The following is a 23,834-nucleotide window of genomic DNA, read 5'->3' on the forward strand; positions in this document are numbered from 1 at the left end:
GGGAAAGTTACCAATAAAAAATCAGATTTTTTGTCAAATTAGTGTTTCTTCTTCCTGGCTGTTTCAAACATACGTAGCAAAACCATACACGTTTTCCTTTATATGTTTTGTGCCGCCCACAAAAAGTCAATCAATCTTAATTGCAAGTCCCCCAAACATGTCCACCAAGGATTTTGCCCACAAGTACTTAATTTTATATTTGGAAAACATCAATGGAAAATTATTTCGACATTAATTACAAGAAAAGCGAAAATTCATTCACTGAAAAATGAAAGGGGCTCTTGTCCAATATTCAACCACTTAGAGGCTCCTGCTGGTATGGATGAATACCCTTTCACTTTTCCGTGGCTTCATTTACTTGATTTAGTGATAAAAATTATATCAAGAGTTCTAAAATTCTTTTTGTGCAACCAATTGACCAAGAAGCCAAGAATTAACGCCAACTGAAAATCAATGTGCGGTAGTAGTTTCATTCCTCAAGTTGATTGACTTCTTTATTTTTTTTAATATCTTAGTTTGAATTTCATGAAATGCATGTTAGCTCCAAATAGTCAATTCCATGCTGAGATATAGATTAGCAAATCATATATAGTTACCAAAAGGGCGGCCAAAGTTGAGCTCACATATGAAACAAAAAAGAAGACAAGTTTCTAACCTATGGCGAGCCAAACAAAATACCTCTCACTTGCGTATGTTGCTGCTCTTGCGGTACTGCTTTGTTTCTGCAAAGCAAGTTCACTAACAGAAACAGAAGCCTTGCTTAAATGGAAAGAAACTCTTGTAAACCAATCAATTGTTCAATCATGGGTGATACCAGCTAGCAATAGTTCAAATTCTACCACCCCAAGTCCTTGCAGATGGAGCGGAATTGTATGCAACGATGCAGGGAGTGTTACAGAAATAAACCTTGCAAACACAGGATTAGCAGGTACCCTCCATGACTTAGATTTTTCTTCATTTCCAAACCTACTTCGCTTTGATGTTAAAATAAACTATCTTTTCGACACCATACCAACCAATATTGGCCTACTTTCGAAGCTTCTGTTCCTTGATCTTTCCACAAATTCTTTCAATGGAACACTGCCTCTTTCTTTCGCTAATCTCACTCAGGTTTATGAGCTTGATGTTTCTCGAAACAATATGACCGGAGGAATAGACCCACGTTTGTTTCCTGATGACAAAAATCAGCCCATGACTGGTCTTTTGGGTCTTAAAAATTTTCTCCTTCAGGATAACATGCTTAGTGGCCGCATTCCAGAAGAGATAGGCAATTGTAAATTGCTGACTCTTCTAGCTCTAGATGGGAATTTTCTTAGTGGTCCCATTCCTTCATCTCTTGGTAATTTGAGTGATTTGGCGGTTCTAGCTGTAGCTTCAAACCAACTTTCAGGAGAAATTCCTGCAAATATTGGTACTCTGAGCAAGTTAACTGATTTGCACCTTTTCATTAACAAATTATCTGGGGTAGTTCCTGAAGGATTAGGAAACCTTTCATCGTTAACTGTTCTACATCTATCTGAGAACAACTTCACTGGTCAGTTACCTCCACAAGTGTGTAAAGGAGGAAAGCTTATCAATTTCACTGCATCTTTTAACCATTTCTCCGGTCCAATACCAACAAGCCTTAAAAGCTGCTCGTCTCTGTACAGAGTTCGGCTTGAATCAAATGAACTCACAGGAGATTTGGAACAAGATTTTGGAATCTATCCAAACCTGACTTACATAGACTTGAGTTACAACAGATTGCAGGGTGAAGTCTCACCGAAATGGGGGAAATGCCAAAAATTGACCCTGCTGGGACTTGCTGGTAATTCCATAGTTGGTAAAATTCCTGCTGAGATTGGTTCATTGAGCCAGCTAGTAGTACTTGACCTATCCTCCAACCAGCTTTCAGGAGAAATACCTGCCCAAATTGGAAATTTGACAGAGCTTTCAACTTTAAGCCTGAATGGTAACGATATTTCAGGTCCAATACCTGAAGAAATTGGAGCACTATTGAATTTGGACTCATTAGACCTGTCAATGAACAGGCTAAGTGGGCCAATTCCAAAACAAATAGGTGAATTGAGAGATCTGCGAAGTTTGAGTTTGAGCCAGAACAACTTGAATGGCACAATCCCCTTCCAAATTGGTAATCTTGTAGGCCTTCAAGATTTACTAGATTTGAGTTACAATTCACTTACGGGGGAGATTCCAGCACAGCTTGAGAAGCTCACAAGTTTACAGAGCATGAATCTGTCTCACAATAATCTCTCTGGCGAAATTCCTGCTTCGCTCAGCAGCATGCTGAGCTTAGTGGCCGTTAACCTCTCATACAACAACTTAGAAGGTCCTCTTCCTGATGGCTCTGTCTTTTCTTCAAATCAATCTTCTGCTTTTGCCAACAACAAAGATTTATGTGGTAAAGTCCAAGGTTTAAGACCCTGCAATGCCTTATCTACAGATAAGGGTGGTGGAAACAAGGATAACAAACTTGTTGTTGCTATTGTTGCTCCTTTAGCGAGTGTTTTGTTCATTTTGTTTGCAATTATAGGGATTTTTGTCTTCACCCGTTGGCGAAAATCAAGAAGAGAGTCAAGAGTTGGATTTATTTCGAGGAGAGATAATCCATTCTCAGTATGGTATTTTAACGGGAGAGTTGTGTATGATGACATTCTGAAAGCTACGGACGAATTTGATGATATGTACTGTATTGGAGAAGGAGGCTCCGGAAAAGTTTACAAAGCAGAAATGCAAGGTGGTCAAGTGTTTGCAGTAAAGAAGCTGAATATGCAGGCCAAAGATTTTGGGATTGGAAACGTAAAAAGTTTTAGCAACGAGGTGAAAGCATTGACAGAAATAAAGCATCGAAATATTGTGAAGCTTTATGGGTTCTGTTATGAAGGAATCCATACATTTTTGGTCTATGAGTACATGGAAATGGGAAGCTTAGCTAAAATTCTAAGTGATGAAAAGGAAGCAAAAGAGTTTGATTGGGTGAAAAGGATTCAAGTTGTTAAAGGTGTAGCTCATGCATTATCTTACTTGCATCACGATCATGTTCCACCTTTGATTCATCGAGACATTTCAAGTAAAAACGTTCTACTAGATTCCGAGATGGAAGCTCATTTAGCAGATTTTGGCACTGCAAAGTTCTTGAAGCCTGATTCATCTAACTGGACAGCGGTTGCGGGCACATATGGCTATGTTGCTCCAGGTCAGCTACAAATGTTTGTTTAATAACAAATAAATATTAATTTCAGAATCCGCTTAATTCTATATCTTTGTTGTTGCAGAACTTGCTTACACAATGGCCGTAACTGAGAAATGTGACGTTTATAGCTTTGGTGTATTGGCACTTGAAATTCTGATGGGAAAGCATCCAGGAGAACTCATAGCTCAAATGAATTCAACGAATGATCGAAGAATCCACTTGAAATCTGTTTTAGATCCGCGTCTTTCACGTCCTACACTTCCAACGCTGACTGATGAGTTATCTCTAATAACGAACCTTGCTCTCTTATGTTTACATGCGAATCCCCAATCTCGACCAACCATGAGAATCATCTCTCGAAGGCTCGAAGTGGAAGTTGATTCTGACTAGTTGCAATCTTTTATGTAATTTTATGAAGCACACTTGAGCCATCGGTCTGATTACTATGTTTGTGTGCTTGTTGTGAATAAATATGTACTCCACATATGTAAATGTTAATTATGGCCAAAATATTGTTTGTTGACCATCATTCATTAATCATTACCATTTCCATTTAAGGCTAAATGTCATTTGCTGAAATATATATTTTTCATTTTGGTCATTACCATTCGGAAGTTAAAGCAAAACATAATTAAAAATTTTCCGATATGCTTCTCATGCAAGATTCAATATTAACGACAGGTCATCAGTCAGTGGTGGAATTGTAGGATGTGAAAGACGCGGATCTAACTCAGAATTCAAATGGATTCGTTGATCATTGATCAAATTTAGTTGAACTGTAGAGTTCCTCGGGATGCTTTCCCCTCAGAATTTCCCATTGTGTATATAAGCAAGCTCTGCAACAAGAAAGATTATAAAATTATTAATGCTATGTGATTTGTCTTTAAACAAAAATTTGTAGCTTACCTGGAGCAACATAGCCATATGTGCCGGCAACTGCTGACCAAGTTGATGAATTAGGCTGTAAAAACTTTGCAGTGCCAAAAATCTGCAACATGAGCTTCCAATTGACAGTCCAGCAGAATGAATTTACTTGATATCTCTCGATGACTTTACTTGATATTGGAGGATAAATGAATTAATCCTCTTCATCCAATCAAACTCTTTGGCTGCCTTTTCATTGGTCAGAAGTTTGCTAAACTCCCGTTTTGCATATACTCATAGACCAAAAATGTGTGCAAAAAATTTATCTTAATGAAATTAGAATGGCGTTCATTGGTGGGTAGGTGACAGTTCATAACCCACGTCAAACACTAACGTGAGTTAGTGCTAATTTTATAATTAAAATTAATTGAAGTAATTGCCGCTCCACATCTAGACTTTCCAAGAATAGTCGAGGCAACTTTTTCGCAGTGGATTTGGAACTGAAAAGAAAATAAAATCAAGAAAACATGCTTAGACTTTAGTTCCAATAATTAGTGATATCAATTAAATATTTAATAATAAAAGTGGCCTACATGAATGAATGAACCCACTAATATGTATCTTTTCTGTTTTGACTGCTTATCCTTAACATAAAAAACTTATCTCAGCTAATGAACAACTATTTTTTTTAATTAAAATTTTAACGTCAAAGGAAATAAGATAGTATTATGAAAGCTGTAAGGGTTTAGTGGTCAATTCAATACACCCAATGCTAGTTTAAAAATTTAAAAAAAAAATTACTTGAGATTTTCCACCTTTTTTTAATCAAATGACATTACTTACGAGGTAGTTAAGAAGCATTCCATGGTTCCACGGGCCTCTATAAATAGACAAAAACGTTTGAACTTGAAGAGTATTACACAACAACTTATTAAGGGAAAATGACTTCAAAGAAGTGCTTCCTTGTTTGGCAGGTGATGTTTGTTATCATGCTTCTCCTAGCCTCAGCGGTATCCCCGAGGGCGACCACTCTGTGGCAAGCTACCAACAATCATTCAATTTGTGAGTATCAATTTTTATTTTTTCTTCTTCTTTTTTTCTTTAACTTTAATCCATTCAGATAATCAGCTCAGAGTCTCATACACAGTACTTAAAAGGAAATGTTTGATTCTAAGTTTATGAATAGGCTTTCAGATATAATTATTTAATGACAAAATTTCTGTTGTATGTGAAAACAGACAAGGGTGGGAATCTCCAGAGGGACAATCCTTGGTGGCACAATTATGCTGTGGCTGATAAACATTAGTTAACCCTCGAGTGCGTGGCTTCGACATTAAACAAGTTTAATTTCTTTGAATTTCTATTGTCAATGAATAATAAAAGAGTACAGGTGAAATTACTCCTGCGTCTCCGCTGCACGATCAATCAATCTCATTTGTCTACAGTATTATACTTGTGTATTGATAAGATCCAGTGAAAAGGGAAAAAAAATGTTATTATTATGTGTTTCAATAAATATAGATTTATTTATCTATTTGTAGAAGTTAAAATTAATTTTTAGGTCCTTACTGTCCTTAAGATTTATATTTCAGCAGCAAGTATAAAAAAAAATTAAATTATCGATTCATTCCCTCATAATTTTTTATTTATTAATTTTTAAAAGATGAGGGTGGATTAATTCCACATTGAGATTTGAACTCGGATAATTAATTAAAGAAAACTAATAAAAAATCTTCTGATCAAGCCTACACAATAGTTTGATTTATAGATTGATATGATTAATTGTTCCATGTTTTATACTTGATATATGTTATTGTTTTTATTAGGTCAGCATATGTCGTCCTATTGATACAGTGAGATGATGATGATGATGATGATAATAATAATAATAATATAATTTTATAATTTGTGAATTTACACACGGCGGACTTCCATTAGAAAAAACAAAGTCGAGCATTTGAAAATAAGTATATAATTTATATTAAAAATTGTGGACATTATTTATTTTGCATTTTAAATAATGTATCATTGGATAAAATTTGTCACGTGTTAAAAGTTGTGGACATTATTATTATTTTTTATACACTGATATTACAATCAGAAGTACACTTATATTTACAATAAAAAATCCATCGAACTCTTTGTTTTTAATGTGGTTTTAAAATACAGCCTACTAACATTTCATATCAGGACTCTTTGTCTTTGATGCGGTTTTAAGACACAGCTCCAATATTCTGTCTTTGGCTCCATTTGGTACAGCTTATTAAATAGAGCTTATAACAGTAGAGCTTATACCAATAAAGCTTTTGGACAAAAAGTCATTGGGTGTTTGGTTGTCAATAAAAAAAACACTTTTGAACCATTAAATTGTGTGATATTTTTTATATTATATATTTTTTGGAAAAGCTCTATAACCTCTACTCCTAAAAGCTCAAATTTTGGGCTTTTGCTAGTAGAGGTAAATTAGCTTATTTAAGCTAAAAAAACTCTACTAAAAAAATAACCAAACACCATAAAAATTTTTAAAAAGTACTTATGGGATTAAATAAATACTTATGTCTCTTAAATAAGCCATACCAAACAAACACTTCATAATTCATATATTACTGAAAGAAACTGACTCTTAAGCAGAGGAATGCCAACTCTATTCTGAGATAAAATTGAGCCCTAGCTTGGCACCCAAAGTTAAGTACCTGGGTTGTCGCCAATGGGCTAATGGGCTGTGGACATTATTTTTAATAATTAACTTGTGCTATAATTTAACAGCAGAGTGGTGATATTTGACCCCTTCATTATATCTCACCAACCCCCACTAATTATTTTTATATTAATACTTATTTTATCCTTATATGAAATGACTTAAAAGGATAAATAGATTTTAAGTACACCCACATCATAATTTTTATTAATAATTAATAAAACTAGTCTAATTTTTTAAACCCTAATTTCCTTTAACTTTTTTTTTTGGTGAGAATTGATTAAACCCTAATTATAATGATCAATAATATTCTTAACCAATAATTGCTTTGTTAAACGTTCAGCCAAATCTTCTTAAAACAATCCTTGAGAAATAGAAATTCCCTACAAGCATCATAGATGAAACAAAAAGCCATAAGGATGGTCCTTATATTGCCTGATTATTGGTTTAGTGGCATTTAATGAAACAATCTCCTTGTCATTGCTATGGAAGTATTGTTTGTAGCAAATGAGCCTTTATTTCCTGATGATTGCATGATCCCATAAACCCAACAAGCAGGACAACTGAACCTGTAAGTCTTGGAGTGAGAGTTCTACCGAGTGACCTATGGTTGATTGTCTTCTTCTTCTAGTAAAGGGAAAAGCGAGTTCGTTTAAAATTTGTATAAAACCCTAGAATCTAACTTTTTAAATTATCTCTTTTCATATATTATATACTCCCTGCTTTTGTAACTATGGAAGAAATTAGTTTGCAGTACTCACTAACAGATGAAGAAGAAGTAAGTTTAAAGTTTTTTTTCCTTTAATTTTTGTACTCTATTTATTTTCAATTAATTTTTGTACTCTATTTATTTTCAACACCCTAACAATTTTATATTTCTAACAAATTTTAGGATGAAAAGCCTATTAATCACGGAAACAATGTCACAAGAGAATCAGACATTGTTGATTATTGTGCTTGTGTTTTCACCACTGACAAGGTAGATAGCTAACTTTCACTTTTTAATTTTTTATTATTAATTAATATTATTCAAAGCTTTCTAATTGGATATATTATAATTTTGTTTTGATTAGGTTTTTAATAGCAGAGAAGAATTAATTGAGTGGGCGCGAAATGCTGGCAAGAGAAATGGATATGTCATTATAATAAAAAAGTCAGATGTAAGTGCACATGGTAGAAATCCAAGAATAATTTTCGCTTGAAAGAAGTGGTGCTTACAAGTGTGTTTCTAGTCAAGGTCAAAAGCCAAAATGTCCTAAGGCAACCGGAACAAAAAAATACAATTGTCCATTCAGATTAAAAGGGCAATATTTGGCAAATGACAATTGTTGGGTTTTGAAAGTGATATGTGTTAGCCTATATGGCTATAAATATTGATTTTGATGATAACAAACCACATGTATTTATTAAGCAAAGATTTATGAATTGTGCTTTTATAATAAGAAAATGATGTTATGGAATTAAAGCATTTTGGACTAAAATGAAAGTAATTTCAAAATCTTTGATAGTGTTTTAAATTTCAGATTTGGACCTATTTGAAACTATTTAAATGTTTTTGGGCCATTCTAAACTTTCACAAAGTTTGGGCGAAATCATAATTTCATAAAGTTTTGCGATTAACGAAGCATTACTTAGAAATTCTAAAATTAGACTTATTTGTAAACTTTTATAACGTTTTGGGCCATACTATAGTTTTATAAAGTTTGGGGGTCAAACTAAAAATTTAGAAAAAAATTCACTGTAGCAGGTTACTGTAGCAAGCGGCTTACCGGATATAAAAACTGGAAAACCGGATACGGGGCAGTAAGCATCCAGAACGCAAACGGCTTATCGGATTTCGTAACCGACAAGCTGGATAGGCAAAATTCAAAATTTTGCCTTAACGGTAACATAAATCCGGCTTACCGAATTCCATAAATGGCAAACCGGATACACCCAGAATGTGAGTAAGCTAGTTTTTCAGCTCAAACTATAAGAACTCAAATCCAACTCATTTTGAAGCCCTCCCAACAAGCAAAAACAAAAAGCACACGTGATATCTTGAGCCTTCAAACTTGCGAAATACAAATATTGAATCATTTCTTATTCTTCATTTTTGAATATCTACTCATTGAGTGAGTTTCATTGTAACCTTCATTTATTCATCTCAATTGTAAGAGTTTGAGTGTGTGAGACACGTGAGTGAAGAGATTAGGAGATAATCTCTTTGTTGTAAAGGTTTATTGACACCTCGAAGTCAATTGTAATCGTTGAAGCCTTGGAAAGACTTGGATAGTGAAATCCTCAAGCTTGGATCGCTTGGAGGCGTGGACGTAGGCGGCGATTGCCGAACCATGTAAATATTCGTGTGTTTGTTTCTCTTCTCCCTTACTCTTTAATTTTTGTGCTTTTCTTGAACTTATTGCTTTCAATTTTTATTAAGACATTAGATTGCTTGTTATGTGAATTTGCTAGGATAATTTTTAAATTTCCAATTCACCCCCCCTCTTGGGTTGCACACTTATATTTCAATATGTGCAGAACATAACCATCCTGCAGCAAAACATCTTGAGGGGCACTCATATGCAGGTAGACTTACTGAAAAAGAGAACAACTTATTGATTGATGTGTCAAAAAGTAATGCAAGGCCAAATGATATACTATATACGATAAAGCAAAGAGATATATATAATGCTACTACTATGAGGTCTATTTACAATGCAAGACATAGATACAAGGTTAAAGAACTAGCCGGTAGGTCAAAGATGCAACTACTCATGAGCAAATTGACTGAACATAACTACATTGAGTGGTATCGAAGTAATGCTGATACAGACAGTGTTAAAGACTTATTTTGGGCTCATCCTTTTGCAATTGACCTATTACGGGCATTTCCACATGTGTTAATTATGGATTGCACATACAAGACCAACATGTATGATTTTCCATTACTAGAGGTGGTTGGTGTCACCTCGACTGAGATGACATTTTCAGTATATTTTGCATATATTGAACGCGAACGGGAGGATAACTACAGTTGGGCACTAGATAAATTGAAAGGTTTTATGGGTAATAATATGTTACCGAGTGTAATTGTGACAGATCGAGAGGTAGCATTAATGAATGCTATTCAAAATGTTTTCTCAACTGCAACTCATCTTCTGTGTAGATGGCATATCTCAAAAAATATTTTAGCTAATTGTAAGAAGTTATTTGAGACTAATGAGGTATGGGAATCTTTCATTACTAGTTGGAATATATTAGTACTATCTGCCACAAAAGACCATTATATGCAACACCTAAGACTTTTGGAGAGTGAATTTGTTAGATATCAAGAATCGATTGATTATGTGAAGAACACATGGCTGGATAAGTACAAGGAAAAATTTGTTGCAGCTTGGACTAATTCAATAATGCATTTAGGAAATACGACCTCAAACAGGTAAATATTCATTAAAATATATTCTTATATTTAATTTTATTATTGAAAAAATAACTTTTTTTGGGTATTTTCTTAACTGGGTTGAGACATCTCATTCAACATTAAAAAGGCAACTATAATCATTGCGAGGAACTTTTGAGACGTTATGGACTAAAATCCATGCTTTAGTATAACTGCAGCATACAAAGATTAAAGTTTCGTTAGAGAGAAGTTCAACAACAATGCAACATGATTTCAAACCTTTAGTTTTCAAGGAATTGCGAGGATTTGTTTCACGAAATGCACTCAACATGATAGTTTGTGAGTCTAAATGAGCTGATTATATTGGTCTAGATCCATTGGCTTGTGGATGCGTAGTTCGATGCACTCATGGAATTCCATGTGCACATGGGATTACAAGGTATAAGCGTGAATGAAGACTTATTCCTTTGTCTTCTATACATCCACATTGGAAGAAACTAGACTTATTACCTACTACCAAAGCTGAAACTACAGATTTAAGTTGTTCAACTGAGATGGAGATGATTTTGAAACGTTTTAATAATAATGATTACACTGGAAAGTTACAGATTTTGAAGAAGTTAAAAGAACTAGCAAATCCAGCATCAACTTATCTTATTGAGCAAGAAGCTACAACAAGAACACGAGGCCGACCTTCTTCAAAGGTAGATAATTCTACTTGTCGAGATCCATCCAAATTTGAACATGTATTATCTGTACTGAATAGTCATTCTCCACATTTATCTTCAAGTAAGATTTCTGTTAAATCTAAACTACGACAAAGAAAAAAAGCGCATCAGTCTCAACTTCCTAAGCATTCTTCTTTCATTGATTCATTTCCACAAGGATTGCGGCCATATATACATCATGTTAAAGATGTTGCTGCAGATGGTAATTGTGGCTTTCGTGTTGTGGCTGATTTAATTGGTTTGGGTGAGGATAATTGGATTCAAGTGAGGAGGGACTTAATTAATGAATTAAAAAGCCACTTTGATGACTATACCCAAATATTTAAGTATGCAGGTAGATCTGATGAGATTCTACAGTCGTTTTCATATTTTGAAAGCAATCCATCAAATGATTATTGGATGACCTTCCCTGAAGCAGGATATCTTATCGCTTCTAAATATAATGTTGTGCTGATATTCTTATCTCAACTTCAGTGTCTCAATTTTCTTCCACTCAGATCAACTCCATTACCACGACCCTCTCAAAAGATTATTGCAATTGGATTCATTCACAATTGTCATTTCATATAGGTAGTTTTTTAGACTTTTTGTTAATAATTATTATTTCATACCACGACCCTCTAAGAAAAGAAAAAAAAAAGATTTTTTTAACACTTGTTAACTATGATTTTTTCAATATTTTGCTTTTTTTATTACAGGTATTCATGAATCCAGGTTCACCGATGCCACCAATAGCAAGTAGTTGGTTAAAATATCATTCTTTTATAGCAGAAGGATGGGCAACTCCATATGATAGGAACATTATCGCTTTTAAAGATTTAGTACCTAATGTAGCAAGCAAAGACACAATTGATTTGGATGATCAATAAGTGTTTCCATTATTTTTTTTTTTTAAATGATTTGGGCAAGTTGTTTTGTAATAAGTATTTAAGTTCATATATTATTTAGAAACTACAATTTTATCCAGAGAAACTGCAACAACTTATTAACACTAAGAGGGGATACAGAGCCACTGGTTGAATGTAGTACCCAACTACCCATTGTTACAATATTTGGAGTAAGAACTACGAAAATCGGTTTATTTGCGCTATTAGATATCATGTCGATGTTTTAATTGCCTGGTTTTCTCAAATCCTTAAAACTGATTGTTATTAGAAAGGAATTAATGGGGAAAGGAAAGTCATGAAAAGTTCTTCTGTTGTATTAACTGAAGTCAGGCAGCTGTTGCTTTGGAGAAGTTTGTACTATCTGCTGAGTATTTCATTAAGAGGAAGCTAGATTCGGATGTTTTTTTTTTTTTAGAAGAGCTATATCCGGATGTTGATATATGAATAAATAAGATTTAATTGGTTTTAACTTTTGTTATTTCTTGCAAGTGTAAATGGGTTAAAAAACTGTTAAATATGTGATATGAGCAAGGAAATTACCATCAAAAGGGTTACTTGAGAGTTACAATAGCTGTTTTTGAACCTAATTCTACTTTGATAGATTCATAATGCATGCTTATTTAAGAAATTTGGTCACTTTGGTGGTCAAAATCTGCTCGGCAGTTGCAAAACTTCATATATTGTATATAGAACAAAAAAAAACAGTAATGATCATTTTTACAGAGAATGAAACTAATAATTTTATTCATTCAGTAAAAATGACAAACACTTGGAAGACTATTCATAGCTATGATGAAATACATAAATTCTCCAATTTGTAAACAAAAAAACAACTAGTCAAGATACTCAAAGAATTGGAAAAGCCAATACAAATTGAAACTAACTACAATTTTTAAATATATAATTTCTTGAATTTGTAAACACCACACCTCGGCATGCTGAAGAAGGTAGCTGCACTTGCAGGAAATTCCAGAACTATCATGTCTACCCCCTTGGCTAATTCTTGTATTTCTTTACTCACTTTGGGCTTGATAGACTTAGCATGATACTTTGATTTTTCAGGATTGACTCGGCATTGTTCGTGGTCCAATCCTTACTGGAATTATTAAATTCTTTTCCATGGTTATGGTGGCGATTATGAGAATTTTTTTTTTGTTTTAAAATAATTTTTATAAGTTTTATAAATGGGTGCATGAAGTAAGATTAAAATTATAACAAGGGTAAATTAGGAATTAAGTGGGGTATATTAAGAGATAAAAATTATTTTAAAATTTTTAATAGGGTTAATTGAAAAGTAGGGGTTTGTGAGATATAATTAAGGGGTTAAATATCACCAGCATGGAGTGAATGAATGACGACAAATAATGTGAATATCACTTTCTCCTTTGTGAAATTTTACTGTCACCTCTCGTCGCGCCGCAAATTTACTCGCATTATTATTCATTTCCATTTTTCCACGCGATTTAATTCATAAATGAATGATAACGGGTAATTAATGTCAAGGGCCAATTTGACTTAAACGCGTTTTCAAAAGCCAGAGATGCACCAAACAGCTACAGTTTAGCATCGCTTCTTATCTCTTTGCTTGATCATCTGATTTCATCTCTACTGATCATCAGTCTCATGGCGGAAACCCAAAACAATAGCAAAGTCAAAGTTCACGAGGTTACTAAACTCACCCCGTTCTCCTCCAACTCAACAACCGCGGCTCCGTTCACTCTTCCGCTCACCTACTTCGACACTTACTGGTTCAAGTTCCCTCCTGTTGAACGCCTCTTCTTGTATCAAATCACTGAGTTAACCAGCGATTCATTCAACTCAGCAATCCTCCCAAAACTGAAACACGCCCTCTCCCTCACTCTCCTTCACTATACCCCGCTCGCTGGTCACTTGATGTGGCCTCCGGATGCCGCTAAGCCAGCCATCTACTACTTTCCAGACGACGGCGTTTCGCTCACACTCGCCGAGTCCAACTCCGATTTTGCTCTCCTATCTGGGAGCGGGATTCGTGATGCTGCAGAGTTTAATCCTTTGGTGCCCCAGTTATCCATATCGGACGACAAAGCCGAGGTAATCGCCATCCAAATAACATATTTTCCTAATCAAGGCTTCTCAATTGGTGTCTCGTATCACCATTCGCTTCTTGATGGGAAAAGTTGTACGATGTTTATCAAATCATGGGCTTATTTTTCCAAACAAATTCAATCATCAGACGTTCACAACGCTAATCCTTCTTTGGCACCGGAACTTACCCCATGTTTTGACCGTACGGTCATCAAAGATCCCGATGGGATCGACATGGTGTACGTTAAGCACTGGATGGATTTTACCGGATCGTCCGACACACGAAGCTTGAAGGTTTTGGCTACAGCGGTTGATAAAGAAGGAAGCTCCGACTTTTTTCGAAAAACATTTGAATTGAGTGGTGAAGACATAAAGAAGCTTAGAGATAAGGTTAACAAAATTAATAACGAAGCATGGGAATCAAAACAACTTCATTTATCGACTTTTGTGCTTACATGTGCTCACGCGTACGTTTGCCAGATTAAAGCCAAACGAGTAGAAGCTAACACAACCGTTAAGTTTGCGGTGGGAGGGGATTGCAGGGGCCGTCTGGATCCTCCAGTTCCTACTAATTATTTTGGAAATTGTATTGGAAGTGTAATTGCGGAGGCAAAAGCAAGTGATATGATACGGGACGATGGGGTTGCTGTTGTTGCAGAGAAATTAAGTGAAATGATTAAAGTGCTGAAGGGGAATGGGGTGCAAGGATCAGAGGATAAGATGGTAAAGACAATTGCGATGTTGAAAGAGAAAGGACATGTAATGCTAACGGCAGCCGGGTCAAACCGTTTTGATGACTACGGGTCCGATTTCGGATGGGGGAGGCCTAAGAAGGTGGAGATTGTGTCAGTAGACAGGACAGGGGCTATTTCTTTGGTGGAGAGTAAAGATGGAGGTGGTGGTGTTGAGATTGGTGTCGTTTTGAAGAAGCAACAAATGGAGGTTTTTGCTTCTCTCTTTGTTAAATGTTAATGGCCTAGAAGATCTTTGAATTACGTACGTGTAAGTATAATTACGATTAATGTTACAATTATGCGGGAAGTTATTTGGTGTGATGCTGCTTTGCCATGGCAAGGCAAAAATCTAGACTTACCCTTTTTGGGCCGTTTTGATGTTTGCCTTAGCCGGATACCAAAACTTTTTTGTCTGCGTGCTAGTAAAGGAGTACGTGTTGTACATTCAAAATAATAATAATTAAATTTATTGGGTTCGCCTAAGGTAAATTTAACGTGAGTTACCGGCTGACCCTCAAAATATCATTCAGCCTCCTATACTCTATGTTATTTATAATTAATTTATAATTATTATCAAATATTTTGTATTGTAAAATTTTGTTGAGTTTCTTATACTTTGTTTTATAATACTTATGAATAAATTATAAGTAATATAGAGTATATGAGGCTAATTAATATTTTGCGAGCCAGCCGTAAGTTACGTTAAATGTAATTTAGGCGGACCCAAAGTTGTTGGTTATGTAGACTAGTGGATCCACCTTAGGCTTTTTTTTTAAATTTTTTTTGGGACTCCTATTTTTATTGTTTAATTAAAATTATGTATTATCACTGACTTACTGTTCTATTTTTATGTTGACTTTATTTGTAAGGAATTTAATAATTTATTTTTATTTAGTTTTAATAACAATACAACATGTAACAATCTAACAAGCTTATCATATTAACCAAACTAACAATAAATAAATAATTCAAATGCAAAATAACTAAATTAATATGAAATAATGACAAATACACTTAAGGTACAATTGTGACTACTTGGTGTGTCTGTTTTAATAATTTTAAGTGTTACATATTTTTTAATTTTCAAATTAACTTAAGGGTCAAGGATTGGGTTAAATCTTTTGGTAAGGCCCTAACCTTGCCTCATAATGTAATGGACCTTGATTTCTTAAGCCTTATCTCAACTCATAACCTTTAATATTCGGGCCGAAGTACTAAAAATTGTAAATCGTTAAATTCTTATTTTCAATCTCATCCAAATGTGGTGTAACTAATTAGAAAGCATTCCTTTTTGTCTAAGAAATCTTCTAATTATTTTGATGTACACTTTTTTTAAGCCTATGCAAAACATTAGTAAAACCCTTTAATCAAGGAATTCTTTTAATATGAAAGCCATTCCTTTGATCTTTCTGAAAGAAATCTTCCGTTATTTACAAAACCATTCATTTGATCTTGCAAGAAAAATATCAATTTTGAGGATTCTCTTTCATTCCCTCTTTCTTTTGACATATTTCCTTTGTGATGGTGGAAGTGGTTATTAATGGTGCGGCCGAACAACCTTTTTTTTCTTTTTTTCCCAATTGAAGAAATTGAAAATCAATTGAAAAGGAACTCACATTACTCTCACTTAGACCACCATACTCCATAAATCCATTATTGACATGATGGCTAATCTTAAACCCATGAATTTGAGGACCCTCAAACACGCTCTAATCATATATATTAAAATTTTTTGGAATTATAGAGAAAAGATAAATTTCACTCTTATTCATTCAAGAGCACAAAGGCTGAATTTATACAAGTATTTGATACAATTAACATAATTTAGGAATAAAATTGACAAAAAATCCTTTTTAATCAATAATTAATATGGCAATAATCAATCATTTGATTGATTGTTTTATTTCCATCAATATTATTTGATTCTTATCATATTGGACTATTTGAAACAAATTATACCCTATCCTAATTTTGGGGAGCTAAAGTGGCTTAAGATTGCTTATTCTTGAGGACTATGGGATTAGTCAAATAGGATTATAGATTGACATAATAATTTATTATTATTGAAATTATATTAATATGTGTGAACATAATAAAAAAGATTAATTTTTGTAAAATCATGTTATCAATAATATATATATGATAGTGACTGTGATGGAGTTGGTCAACCATGAAGTACTAATGGCTAAGGATAATCATCATATCCTAATAGTAAATGCAGATTTAATATTTATCTTTATGATTGTACAGTCATCATTAGTGTTCTACCGTAGAATGTTCCAATACAGTCGGACCTATATACATATTTATTCTTTTTTCAAGATAAGCCATCAATATCTTGAATTGTTGATATTTGTTTGTGCTAGCTAGCTGTTACGATGTCCACTTTACATGGAAAAGTATTCAATGGAAAAGGCATGTCCACAGATTAAAATACTAAATTTTAGACCACGTATTCAATATCTTTAATTTTTGTTCTTTTAAAAACCTCAACTTATCTTTCATTTTTTCTTTTGGTTAAGAATAAAAAAGAATTCAACTCACCTCCATTTTTCTGTTATGTTTTGAATAAAAATGGGATAATTTAAGGTTTTCAAAAGTAAGGGAGGTAATTTAAAAATAGCAATATATAAATGGTTAATCCAAAATTTACTCTAAATAAAAGAGACATTTTTTTTAATGGCACTTTCAAATTAGTGTTAGAAGGTTTAAAGATAATTTTATTATTTGGTATTTTTTCTTTCCTTTCTTTTTTTTTTTTGGATAAAATCACCTTCTCTAAATTCCTTCACTAAAATTTGAAAAAAATGGCAAAACAGTATCATCACCAACCGCATGTCCACCTCGACTCTTCAACTCCATTACTAAAGAAAAAGTATTTGCCCCATGTTTACAATTTAGGTATTTTGATTATCTTATTGTTAGCAGTATTGTCGTGCTGTCTTGGCATGCTTGGTCTTGTCTGGTCCTTTTGATAAGTTACGTTTGTTGCTTGGCAGATTTCTGCTTTTTTGTTTTCGTTGCTTTCCTCTGTGTAGTATTAACTTGTTTCATCATCATGGCTAATAATACTACTGCTGCCGAGGCTGAAGTGCAGGGGGTGTATCCTTAAAATAAAAAACTTATCTCAGCAAACAAACTATTTCTTTTAATTAAAATTTTAACGTCAAAGGAAATAAGCGAGTATTATGAAAGCTGGGTTTAGTGGTCAATTCAATACACCCATTGCTAGTTTAAAAATAAAAAAAATTACTTGAGATTTTCCACCTTTTTTTTATCAAATGACATTACTTACGGGGTAGTTAAGAAGTTTCATGGTTGCACGGGCCTCTATAAATAGACAAAAACGTTTGAACTTGAAGAGTATTACACAACTTATTAAGGGAAAATGACTTCAAAGAAGTGCTTCCTTGTTTGGCAGGTGATCTTTGTTATCATGCTTCTCCTAGCCTCAGCTGTATCCCCGAGGTCCACGACTCTGTGGGAAGCTACCAACAATCAATCAACTTGTGAGTATCAATTTTTATTTTATTCTTTTTTTTTAACTTTAATCATTTTAGATAATCAGCTCGTAGTCTCTCATACACAGTACTTAAAAAGAAATGTTTGATTCTAAGTTTATGTGTAGGCTTGCAGATATAATTAATTAATGACAAAATTTCTATTGTATGTAAAAACAGACGAGAAAGATGGGAAGCGCCTGAGGGCATATGGCCATTCTTGGTGGCACAATTATGCTGTGGCTGATAAACATTAGTTGACCTTCGAGTGCGTGGCTTCGACATTAAACAAGTTTAATTTCTTTGAATTTCTATTGTCAATGAATAATAAAAGAGTACAGGTGAAATTACTCCCGCGTCTTCGCTGCATGATCAATCAATCTCATTTTTCTACAATATTGTACTTGTGTATTGATAAGATCCAGTGGAAAGGGCAAAAAAATGTTATTATTATGTGTTTCAATAAATATAGATTTATTTATCTATTTGTAGAAGTTAAAAGTAATTTTTAGGTCCTTACTGTCCTTAAGATTTATATTTCAGCAGCAAGTATTACAAAAAAATAAATTATCGAGTACTTGTCCTCATAATTTTTTAATTTATTAATTTTTAAAAGTAAGCGTGGATTAATCCCATATTGAGATTTGAACCCGGATAATTAATTAAATAAAGCTAATAAAAAACTTCTGATCAAGCCTACACAATAGTTTGATTTATATATTGATATGATTAATTGTTCCACGTTTTATACTTAATATATGTGATTGTTTTTATTGGGTTAGTGTCTGCCGTCCTATTGATTTAGTAAGATAATAATAATAATAATAATTTAATTTTATAATGTGCGAATTTACAAACGGCGAACTTCCATTAGAAAAAACAAAATCAAGTATTTGAAAACAAGTATATAATTTATATTTTAAATCATGTATCACCTAGTAAAACCCGTCACATATTAAAAATTATGGACATTATTTATTTTGTATTTTAAATAATGTATCATCCGATAAAATTTGTCACGTGTTAAAAGTTGTGGACATTATTATTATTTTTTATACACTGATATTACAATCAGAAGTATACTGATATTTACAATAAAAAATCCATTGAACTATTTGTTTTTAATGTGGTTTTAAAATACAGCCTACTAACATTTCATATCAGGACTCTTTGTCTTTGATGCGGTTTTAAGACACAGCTCCAATATTATGTCTCCATAATTCATATATTACTGAAAGAAACCGACTCTTAAGCAGAGGAATACCGACTCTATTCTGTGTAAAATTGAGCCCTAGCTTGGCACCCAAAGTTAAGTACCTGGGTTGTCGCCAATGGGCTAATGGGCCGTGGACATTATTTTTATAATTAACTTGTGCTATAATTTAACAGCATGGAGTGAATGAATGACGACAAATAATATGAATATCACTTTCTCCTTTGTCAAATTTTACTGCCATCTCTCGTCACGCCGCAAATTTACTCGCATTATTATTCATTTCCATTTTTCCACACGATTTAATTCATAAATTAATGATAACGGGAAATTAATGTCGAGGGCCAATTTGACTTAAACGCGTTTTCAAAAGCCAGAGATGCACCAAACAGCTACAGTTTAGCATCGCTTCGTATCTCTTTGCTTGATCATCTGATTTCATCTCTACTGATCATCAGCCTCATGGCGGAAACCCAAAACAATAGCAAAGTCAAAGTTCACGAGGTTACTAAACTCACCCCGTTCTCCTCCAACTCAACAACCGCGGCTCCGTTCACTCTTCCGCTCACCTACTTCGACACTTACTGGTTCAAGTTCCCTCCTGTTGAACGCCTCTTCTTGTATCAAATCACTGAGTTAACCAGCGATTCATTCAACTCAGCAATCCTCCCAAAACTGAAACACGCCCTCTCCCTCACTCTCCTTCACTATACCCCGCTCGCTGGTCACTTGATGTGGCCTCCGGATGCCGCTAAGCCAGCCATCTACTACTTTCCAGACGACGGCGTTTCGCTCACAGTCGCCGAGTCCAACTCCGATTTTGCTCTCCTATCTGGGAGCGGGATTCGTGATGCTGCAGAGTTTAATCCTTTGGTGCCCCAGTTATCCATATCGGACGACAAAGCCGAGGTAATCGCCATCCAAATAACATATTTTCCTAATCAAGGCTTCTCAATTGGTGTCTCGTATCACCATTCGCTTCTTGATGGGAAAAGTTGTACGATGTTTATCAAATCATGGGCTTATTTTTCCAAACAAATTCAATCATCAGACGTTCACAACGCTAATCCTTCTTTGGCACCGGAACTTACCCCATGTTTTGACCGTACGGTCATCAAAGATCCCGATGGGATCGACATGGTGTACGTTAAGCACTGGATGGATTTTACCGGATCGTCCGACACACGAAGCTTGAAGGTTTTGGCTACAGCGGTTGATAAAGAAGGAAGCTCCGACTTTGTTCGAAAAACATTTGAATTGAGTGGTGAAGACATAAAGAAGCTTAGAGATAAGGTTAACAAAATTAATAACGAAGCATGGGAATCAAAACAACTTCATTTATCGACTTTTGTGCTTACATGTGCTCACGCGTACGTTTGCCAGATTAAAGCCAAACGAGTAGAAGCTAACACAACCGTTAAGTTTGCGGTGGGAGGGGATTGCAGGGGCCGTCTGGATCCTCCAGTTCCTACTAATTATTTTGGAAATTGTATTGGAAGTGTAATTGCGGAGGCAAAAGCAAGTGATATGATACGGGACGATGGGGTTGCTGTTGTTGCAGAGAAATTAAGTGAAATGATTAAAGTGCTGAAGGGGAATGGGGTGCAAGGATCAGAGGATAAGATGGTAAAGACAATTGCGATGTTGAAAGAGAAAGGACATGTAATGCTAACGGCAGCCGGGTCAAACCGTTTTGATGACTACGGGTCCGATTTCGGATGGGGGAGGCCTAAGAAGGTGGAGATTGTGTCAGTAGACAGGACAGGGGCTATTTCTTTGGTGGAGAGTAAAGATGGAGGTGGTGGTGTTGAGATTGGTGTTGTTTTGAAGAAGCAACAAATGGAGGTTTTTGCTTCTCTCTTTGTTAAATGTTAATGGCCTAGAAGATCTTTGAATTACGTACGTGTAAGTATAATTACGATTAATGTTACAATTATGCGGGAAGTTATTTGGTGTGATGCTGCTTTGCCATGGCAAGGCAAAAATCTAGACTTACCCTTTTTGGGCCGTTTTGATGTTTGCCTTAGCCGGATACCAAAACTTTTTTGTCTGCGTGCTAGTAAAGGAGTACGTGTTGTACATTCAAAATAATAATAATTAAAGTTATTGGGTTCGCCTAAGGTAAATTTAACGTGAGTTACCGGCTGACCCTCAAAATATCATTCAGTCTCCTATACTCTATGTTATTTATAATTAATTTATAATTATTATCAAATATTTTGTATTGTAAAATTTCGTTGAGTTTCTTATACTTTGTTTTATAATACTTATGAATAAATTATAAGTAATATAGAGTATATGAGGCTAATTAATATTTTGCGAGCCAGCCGTAAGTTACGTTAAATGTAATTTAGGCGGACCCAAAGTTGTTGGTTATGTAGACTAGTGGATCCACCTTAGGCTTTTTTTTTTTAATTTTTTTTGGGACTCCTATTTTTATTGTTTAATTAAAATTATGTATTATCACTGACTTACTGTTCTATTTTTATGTTGACTTTATTTGTAAGGAATTTAATAATTTATTTTTATTTAGTTTTAATAACAATACAACATGTAACAATCTAACAAGCTTATCATATTAACCAAACTAACAATAAATAAATAATTCAAATGCAAAATAACTAAATTAATATGAAATAATGACAAATACACTTAAGGTACAATTGTGACTACTTGGTGTGTCTGTTTTAATAATTTTAAGTGTTACATATTTTTTAATTTTCAAATTAACTTAAGGGTCAAGGATTGGGTTAAAGGTTTTGGTAAGGCCCTAACCTTGCCTCATAATGTAATGGACCTTGATTTCTTAAGCCTTATCTCAACTCATAACCTTTAATATTCGGGCCGAAGTACTAAAAATTGTAAATCGTTAAATTCTTATTTTCAATCTCATCCAAATGTGGTGTAACTAATTAGAAAGCATTCCTTTTTGTCTAAGAAATCTTCTAATTATTTTGATGTACACTTTTTTTAAGCCTATGCAAAACATTAGTAAAACCCTTTAATCAAGGAATTCTTTTAATATGAAAGCCATTCCTTTGATCTTTCTGAAAGAAATCTTCCGTTATTTACAAAACCATTCATTTGATCTTGCAAGAAAAATATCAATTTTGAGGATTCTCTTTCATTCCCTCTTTCTTTTGACATATTTCCTTTGTGATGGTGGAAGTGGTTATTAATGGTGCGGCCGAACAACCTTTTTTTTCTTTTTTTCCCAATTGAAGAAATTGAAAATCAATTGAAAAGGAACTCACATTACTCTCACTTAGACCACCATACTCCATAAATCCATTATTGACATGATGGCTAATCTTAAACCCATGAATTTGAGGACCCTCAAACACGCTCTAATCATATATATTAAAATTTTTTGGAATTATAGAGAAAAGATAAATTTCACTCTTATTCATTCAAGAGCACAAAGGCTGAATTTATACAAGTATTTGATACAATTAACATAATTTAGGAATAAAATTGACAAAAAATCCTTTTTAATCAATAATTAATATGGCAATAATCAATCATTTGATTGATTGTTTTATTTCCATCAATATTATTTGATTCTTATCATATTGGACTATTTGAAACAAATTATACCCTATCCTAATTTTGGGGAGCTAAAGTGGCTTAAGATTGCTTATTCTTGAGGACTATGGGATTAGTCAAATAGGATTATAGATTGACATAATAATTTATTATTATTGAAATTATATTAATATGTGTGAACATAATAAAAAAGATTAATTTTTGTAAAATCATGTTATCAATAATATATATATGATAGTGACTGTGATGGAGTTGGTCAACCATGAAGTACTAATGGCTAAGGATAATCATCATATCCTAATAGTAAATGCAGATTTAATATTTATCTTTATGATTGTACAGTCATCATTAGTGTTCTACCGTAGAATGTTCCAATACAGTCGGACCTATATACATATTTATTCTTTTTTCAAGATAAGCCATCAATATCTTGAATTGTTGATATTTGTTTGTGCTAGCTAGCTGTTACGATGTCCACTTTACATGGAAAAGTATTCAATGGAAAAGGCATGTCCACAGATTAAAATACTAAATTTTAGACCACGTATTCAATATCTTTAATTTTTGTTCTTTTAAAAACCTCAACTTATCTTTCATTTTTTCTTTTGGTTAAGAATAAAAAAGAATTCAACTCACCTCCATTTTTCTGTTATGTTTTGAATAAAAATGGGATAATTTAAGGTTTTCAAAAGTAAGGGAGGTAATTTAAAAATAGCAATATATAAATGGTTAATCCAAAATTTACTCTAAATAAAAGAGACATTTTTTTTAATGGCACTTTCAAATTAGTGTTAGAAGGTTTAAAGATAATTTTATTATTTGGTATTTTTTCTTTCCTTTCTTTTTTTTTTTTTGGATAAAATCACCTTCTCTAAATTCCTTCACTAAAATTTGAAAAAAAATGGCAAAACAGTATCATCACCAACCGCATGTCCACCTCGACTCTTCAACTCCATTACTAAAGAAAAAGTATTTGCCCCATGTTTACAATTTAGGTATTTTGATTATCTTATTGTTAGCAGTAT

General features: G+C 33.8%; 3 protein-coding genes and 2 long non-coding RNA genes across 11 annotated transcripts in view; all 5 read left to right on the top strand.

Moving 5' to 3' along the window:
* The first annotated feature begins 613 nt into the window (after positions 1-613).
* On the top strand, positions 614-3,745 carry LOC102610836 (MDIS1-interacting receptor like kinase 2-like). The gene is made up of 2 exons (XM_006490070.4): positions 614-3,196; positions 3,276-3,745. The coding sequence occupies exons 1-2, from the start codon at positions 658-660 to the stop codon at positions 3,581-3,583; spliced, it is 2,847 nt and encodes a 948-aa protein (XP_006490133.2). The 5' UTR covers positions 614-657; the 3' UTR covers positions 3,584-3,745.
* A 1,242-nt stretch (positions 3,746-4,987) lies between these two features.
* On the top strand, positions 4,988-5,591 carry LOC107178611 (uncharacterized). The gene is made up of 2 exons (XR_008052100.1): positions 4,988-5,119; positions 5,296-5,591. It is a non-coding gene; the product is annotated as an uncharacterized LOC107178611 (long non-coding RNA).
* A 3,845-nt stretch (positions 5,592-9,436) lies between these two features.
* On the top strand, positions 9,437-11,734 carry LOC127899726 (uncharacterized). Its single transcript, XM_052433446.1, has 4 exons — positions 9,437-10,176; positions 10,510-10,576; positions 10,632-11,129; positions 11,564-11,734. Exons 1-4 carry the CDS (start codon positions 9,437-9,439, stop codon positions 11,732-11,734), a joined length of 1,476 nt encoding a protein of 491 aa, XP_052289406.1.
* A 1,454-nt stretch (positions 11,735-13,188) lies between these two features.
* Positions 13,189-23,834, top strand: part of LOC102611729 (malonyl-CoA:anthocyanidin 5-O-glucoside-6''-O-malonyltransferase-like) — a 42,113-nt gene continuing 31,467 nt past the window's right edge. For 2 of the 7 annotated variants that reach the window (XM_052433379.1, XM_052433380.1), the window contains exon 1: positions 19,348-21,061. In XM_052433379.1, coding sequence (XP_052289339.1) covers positions 19,726-21,061 — 1,336 coding nt within the window. In that variant the 5' untranslated portion in view covers positions 19,348-19,725. Of the gene's footprint in view, positions 14,776-19,273; positions 21,062-21,132; positions 21,734-23,834 lie in introns of those variants that run through there. The other 5 variants (XM_052433367.1, XM_052433372.1, XM_052433382.1 and 2 more) reach the window with 5 other exon arrangements.
* On the top strand, positions 17,535-18,535 carry LOC127899705 (uncharacterized). Its single transcript, XR_008051662.1, has 2 exons — positions 17,535-18,059; positions 18,231-18,535. It is a non-coding gene; the product is annotated as an uncharacterized LOC127899705 (long non-coding RNA).

This window comes from Citrus sinensis, chromosome 9 (assembly GCF_022201045.2).
Source record: "Citrus sinensis cultivar Valencia sweet orange chromosome 9, DVS_A1.0, whole genome shotgun sequence".
NCBI lineage: Eukaryota > Viridiplantae > Streptophyta > Magnoliopsida > Sapindales > Rutaceae > Citrus > Citrus sinensis.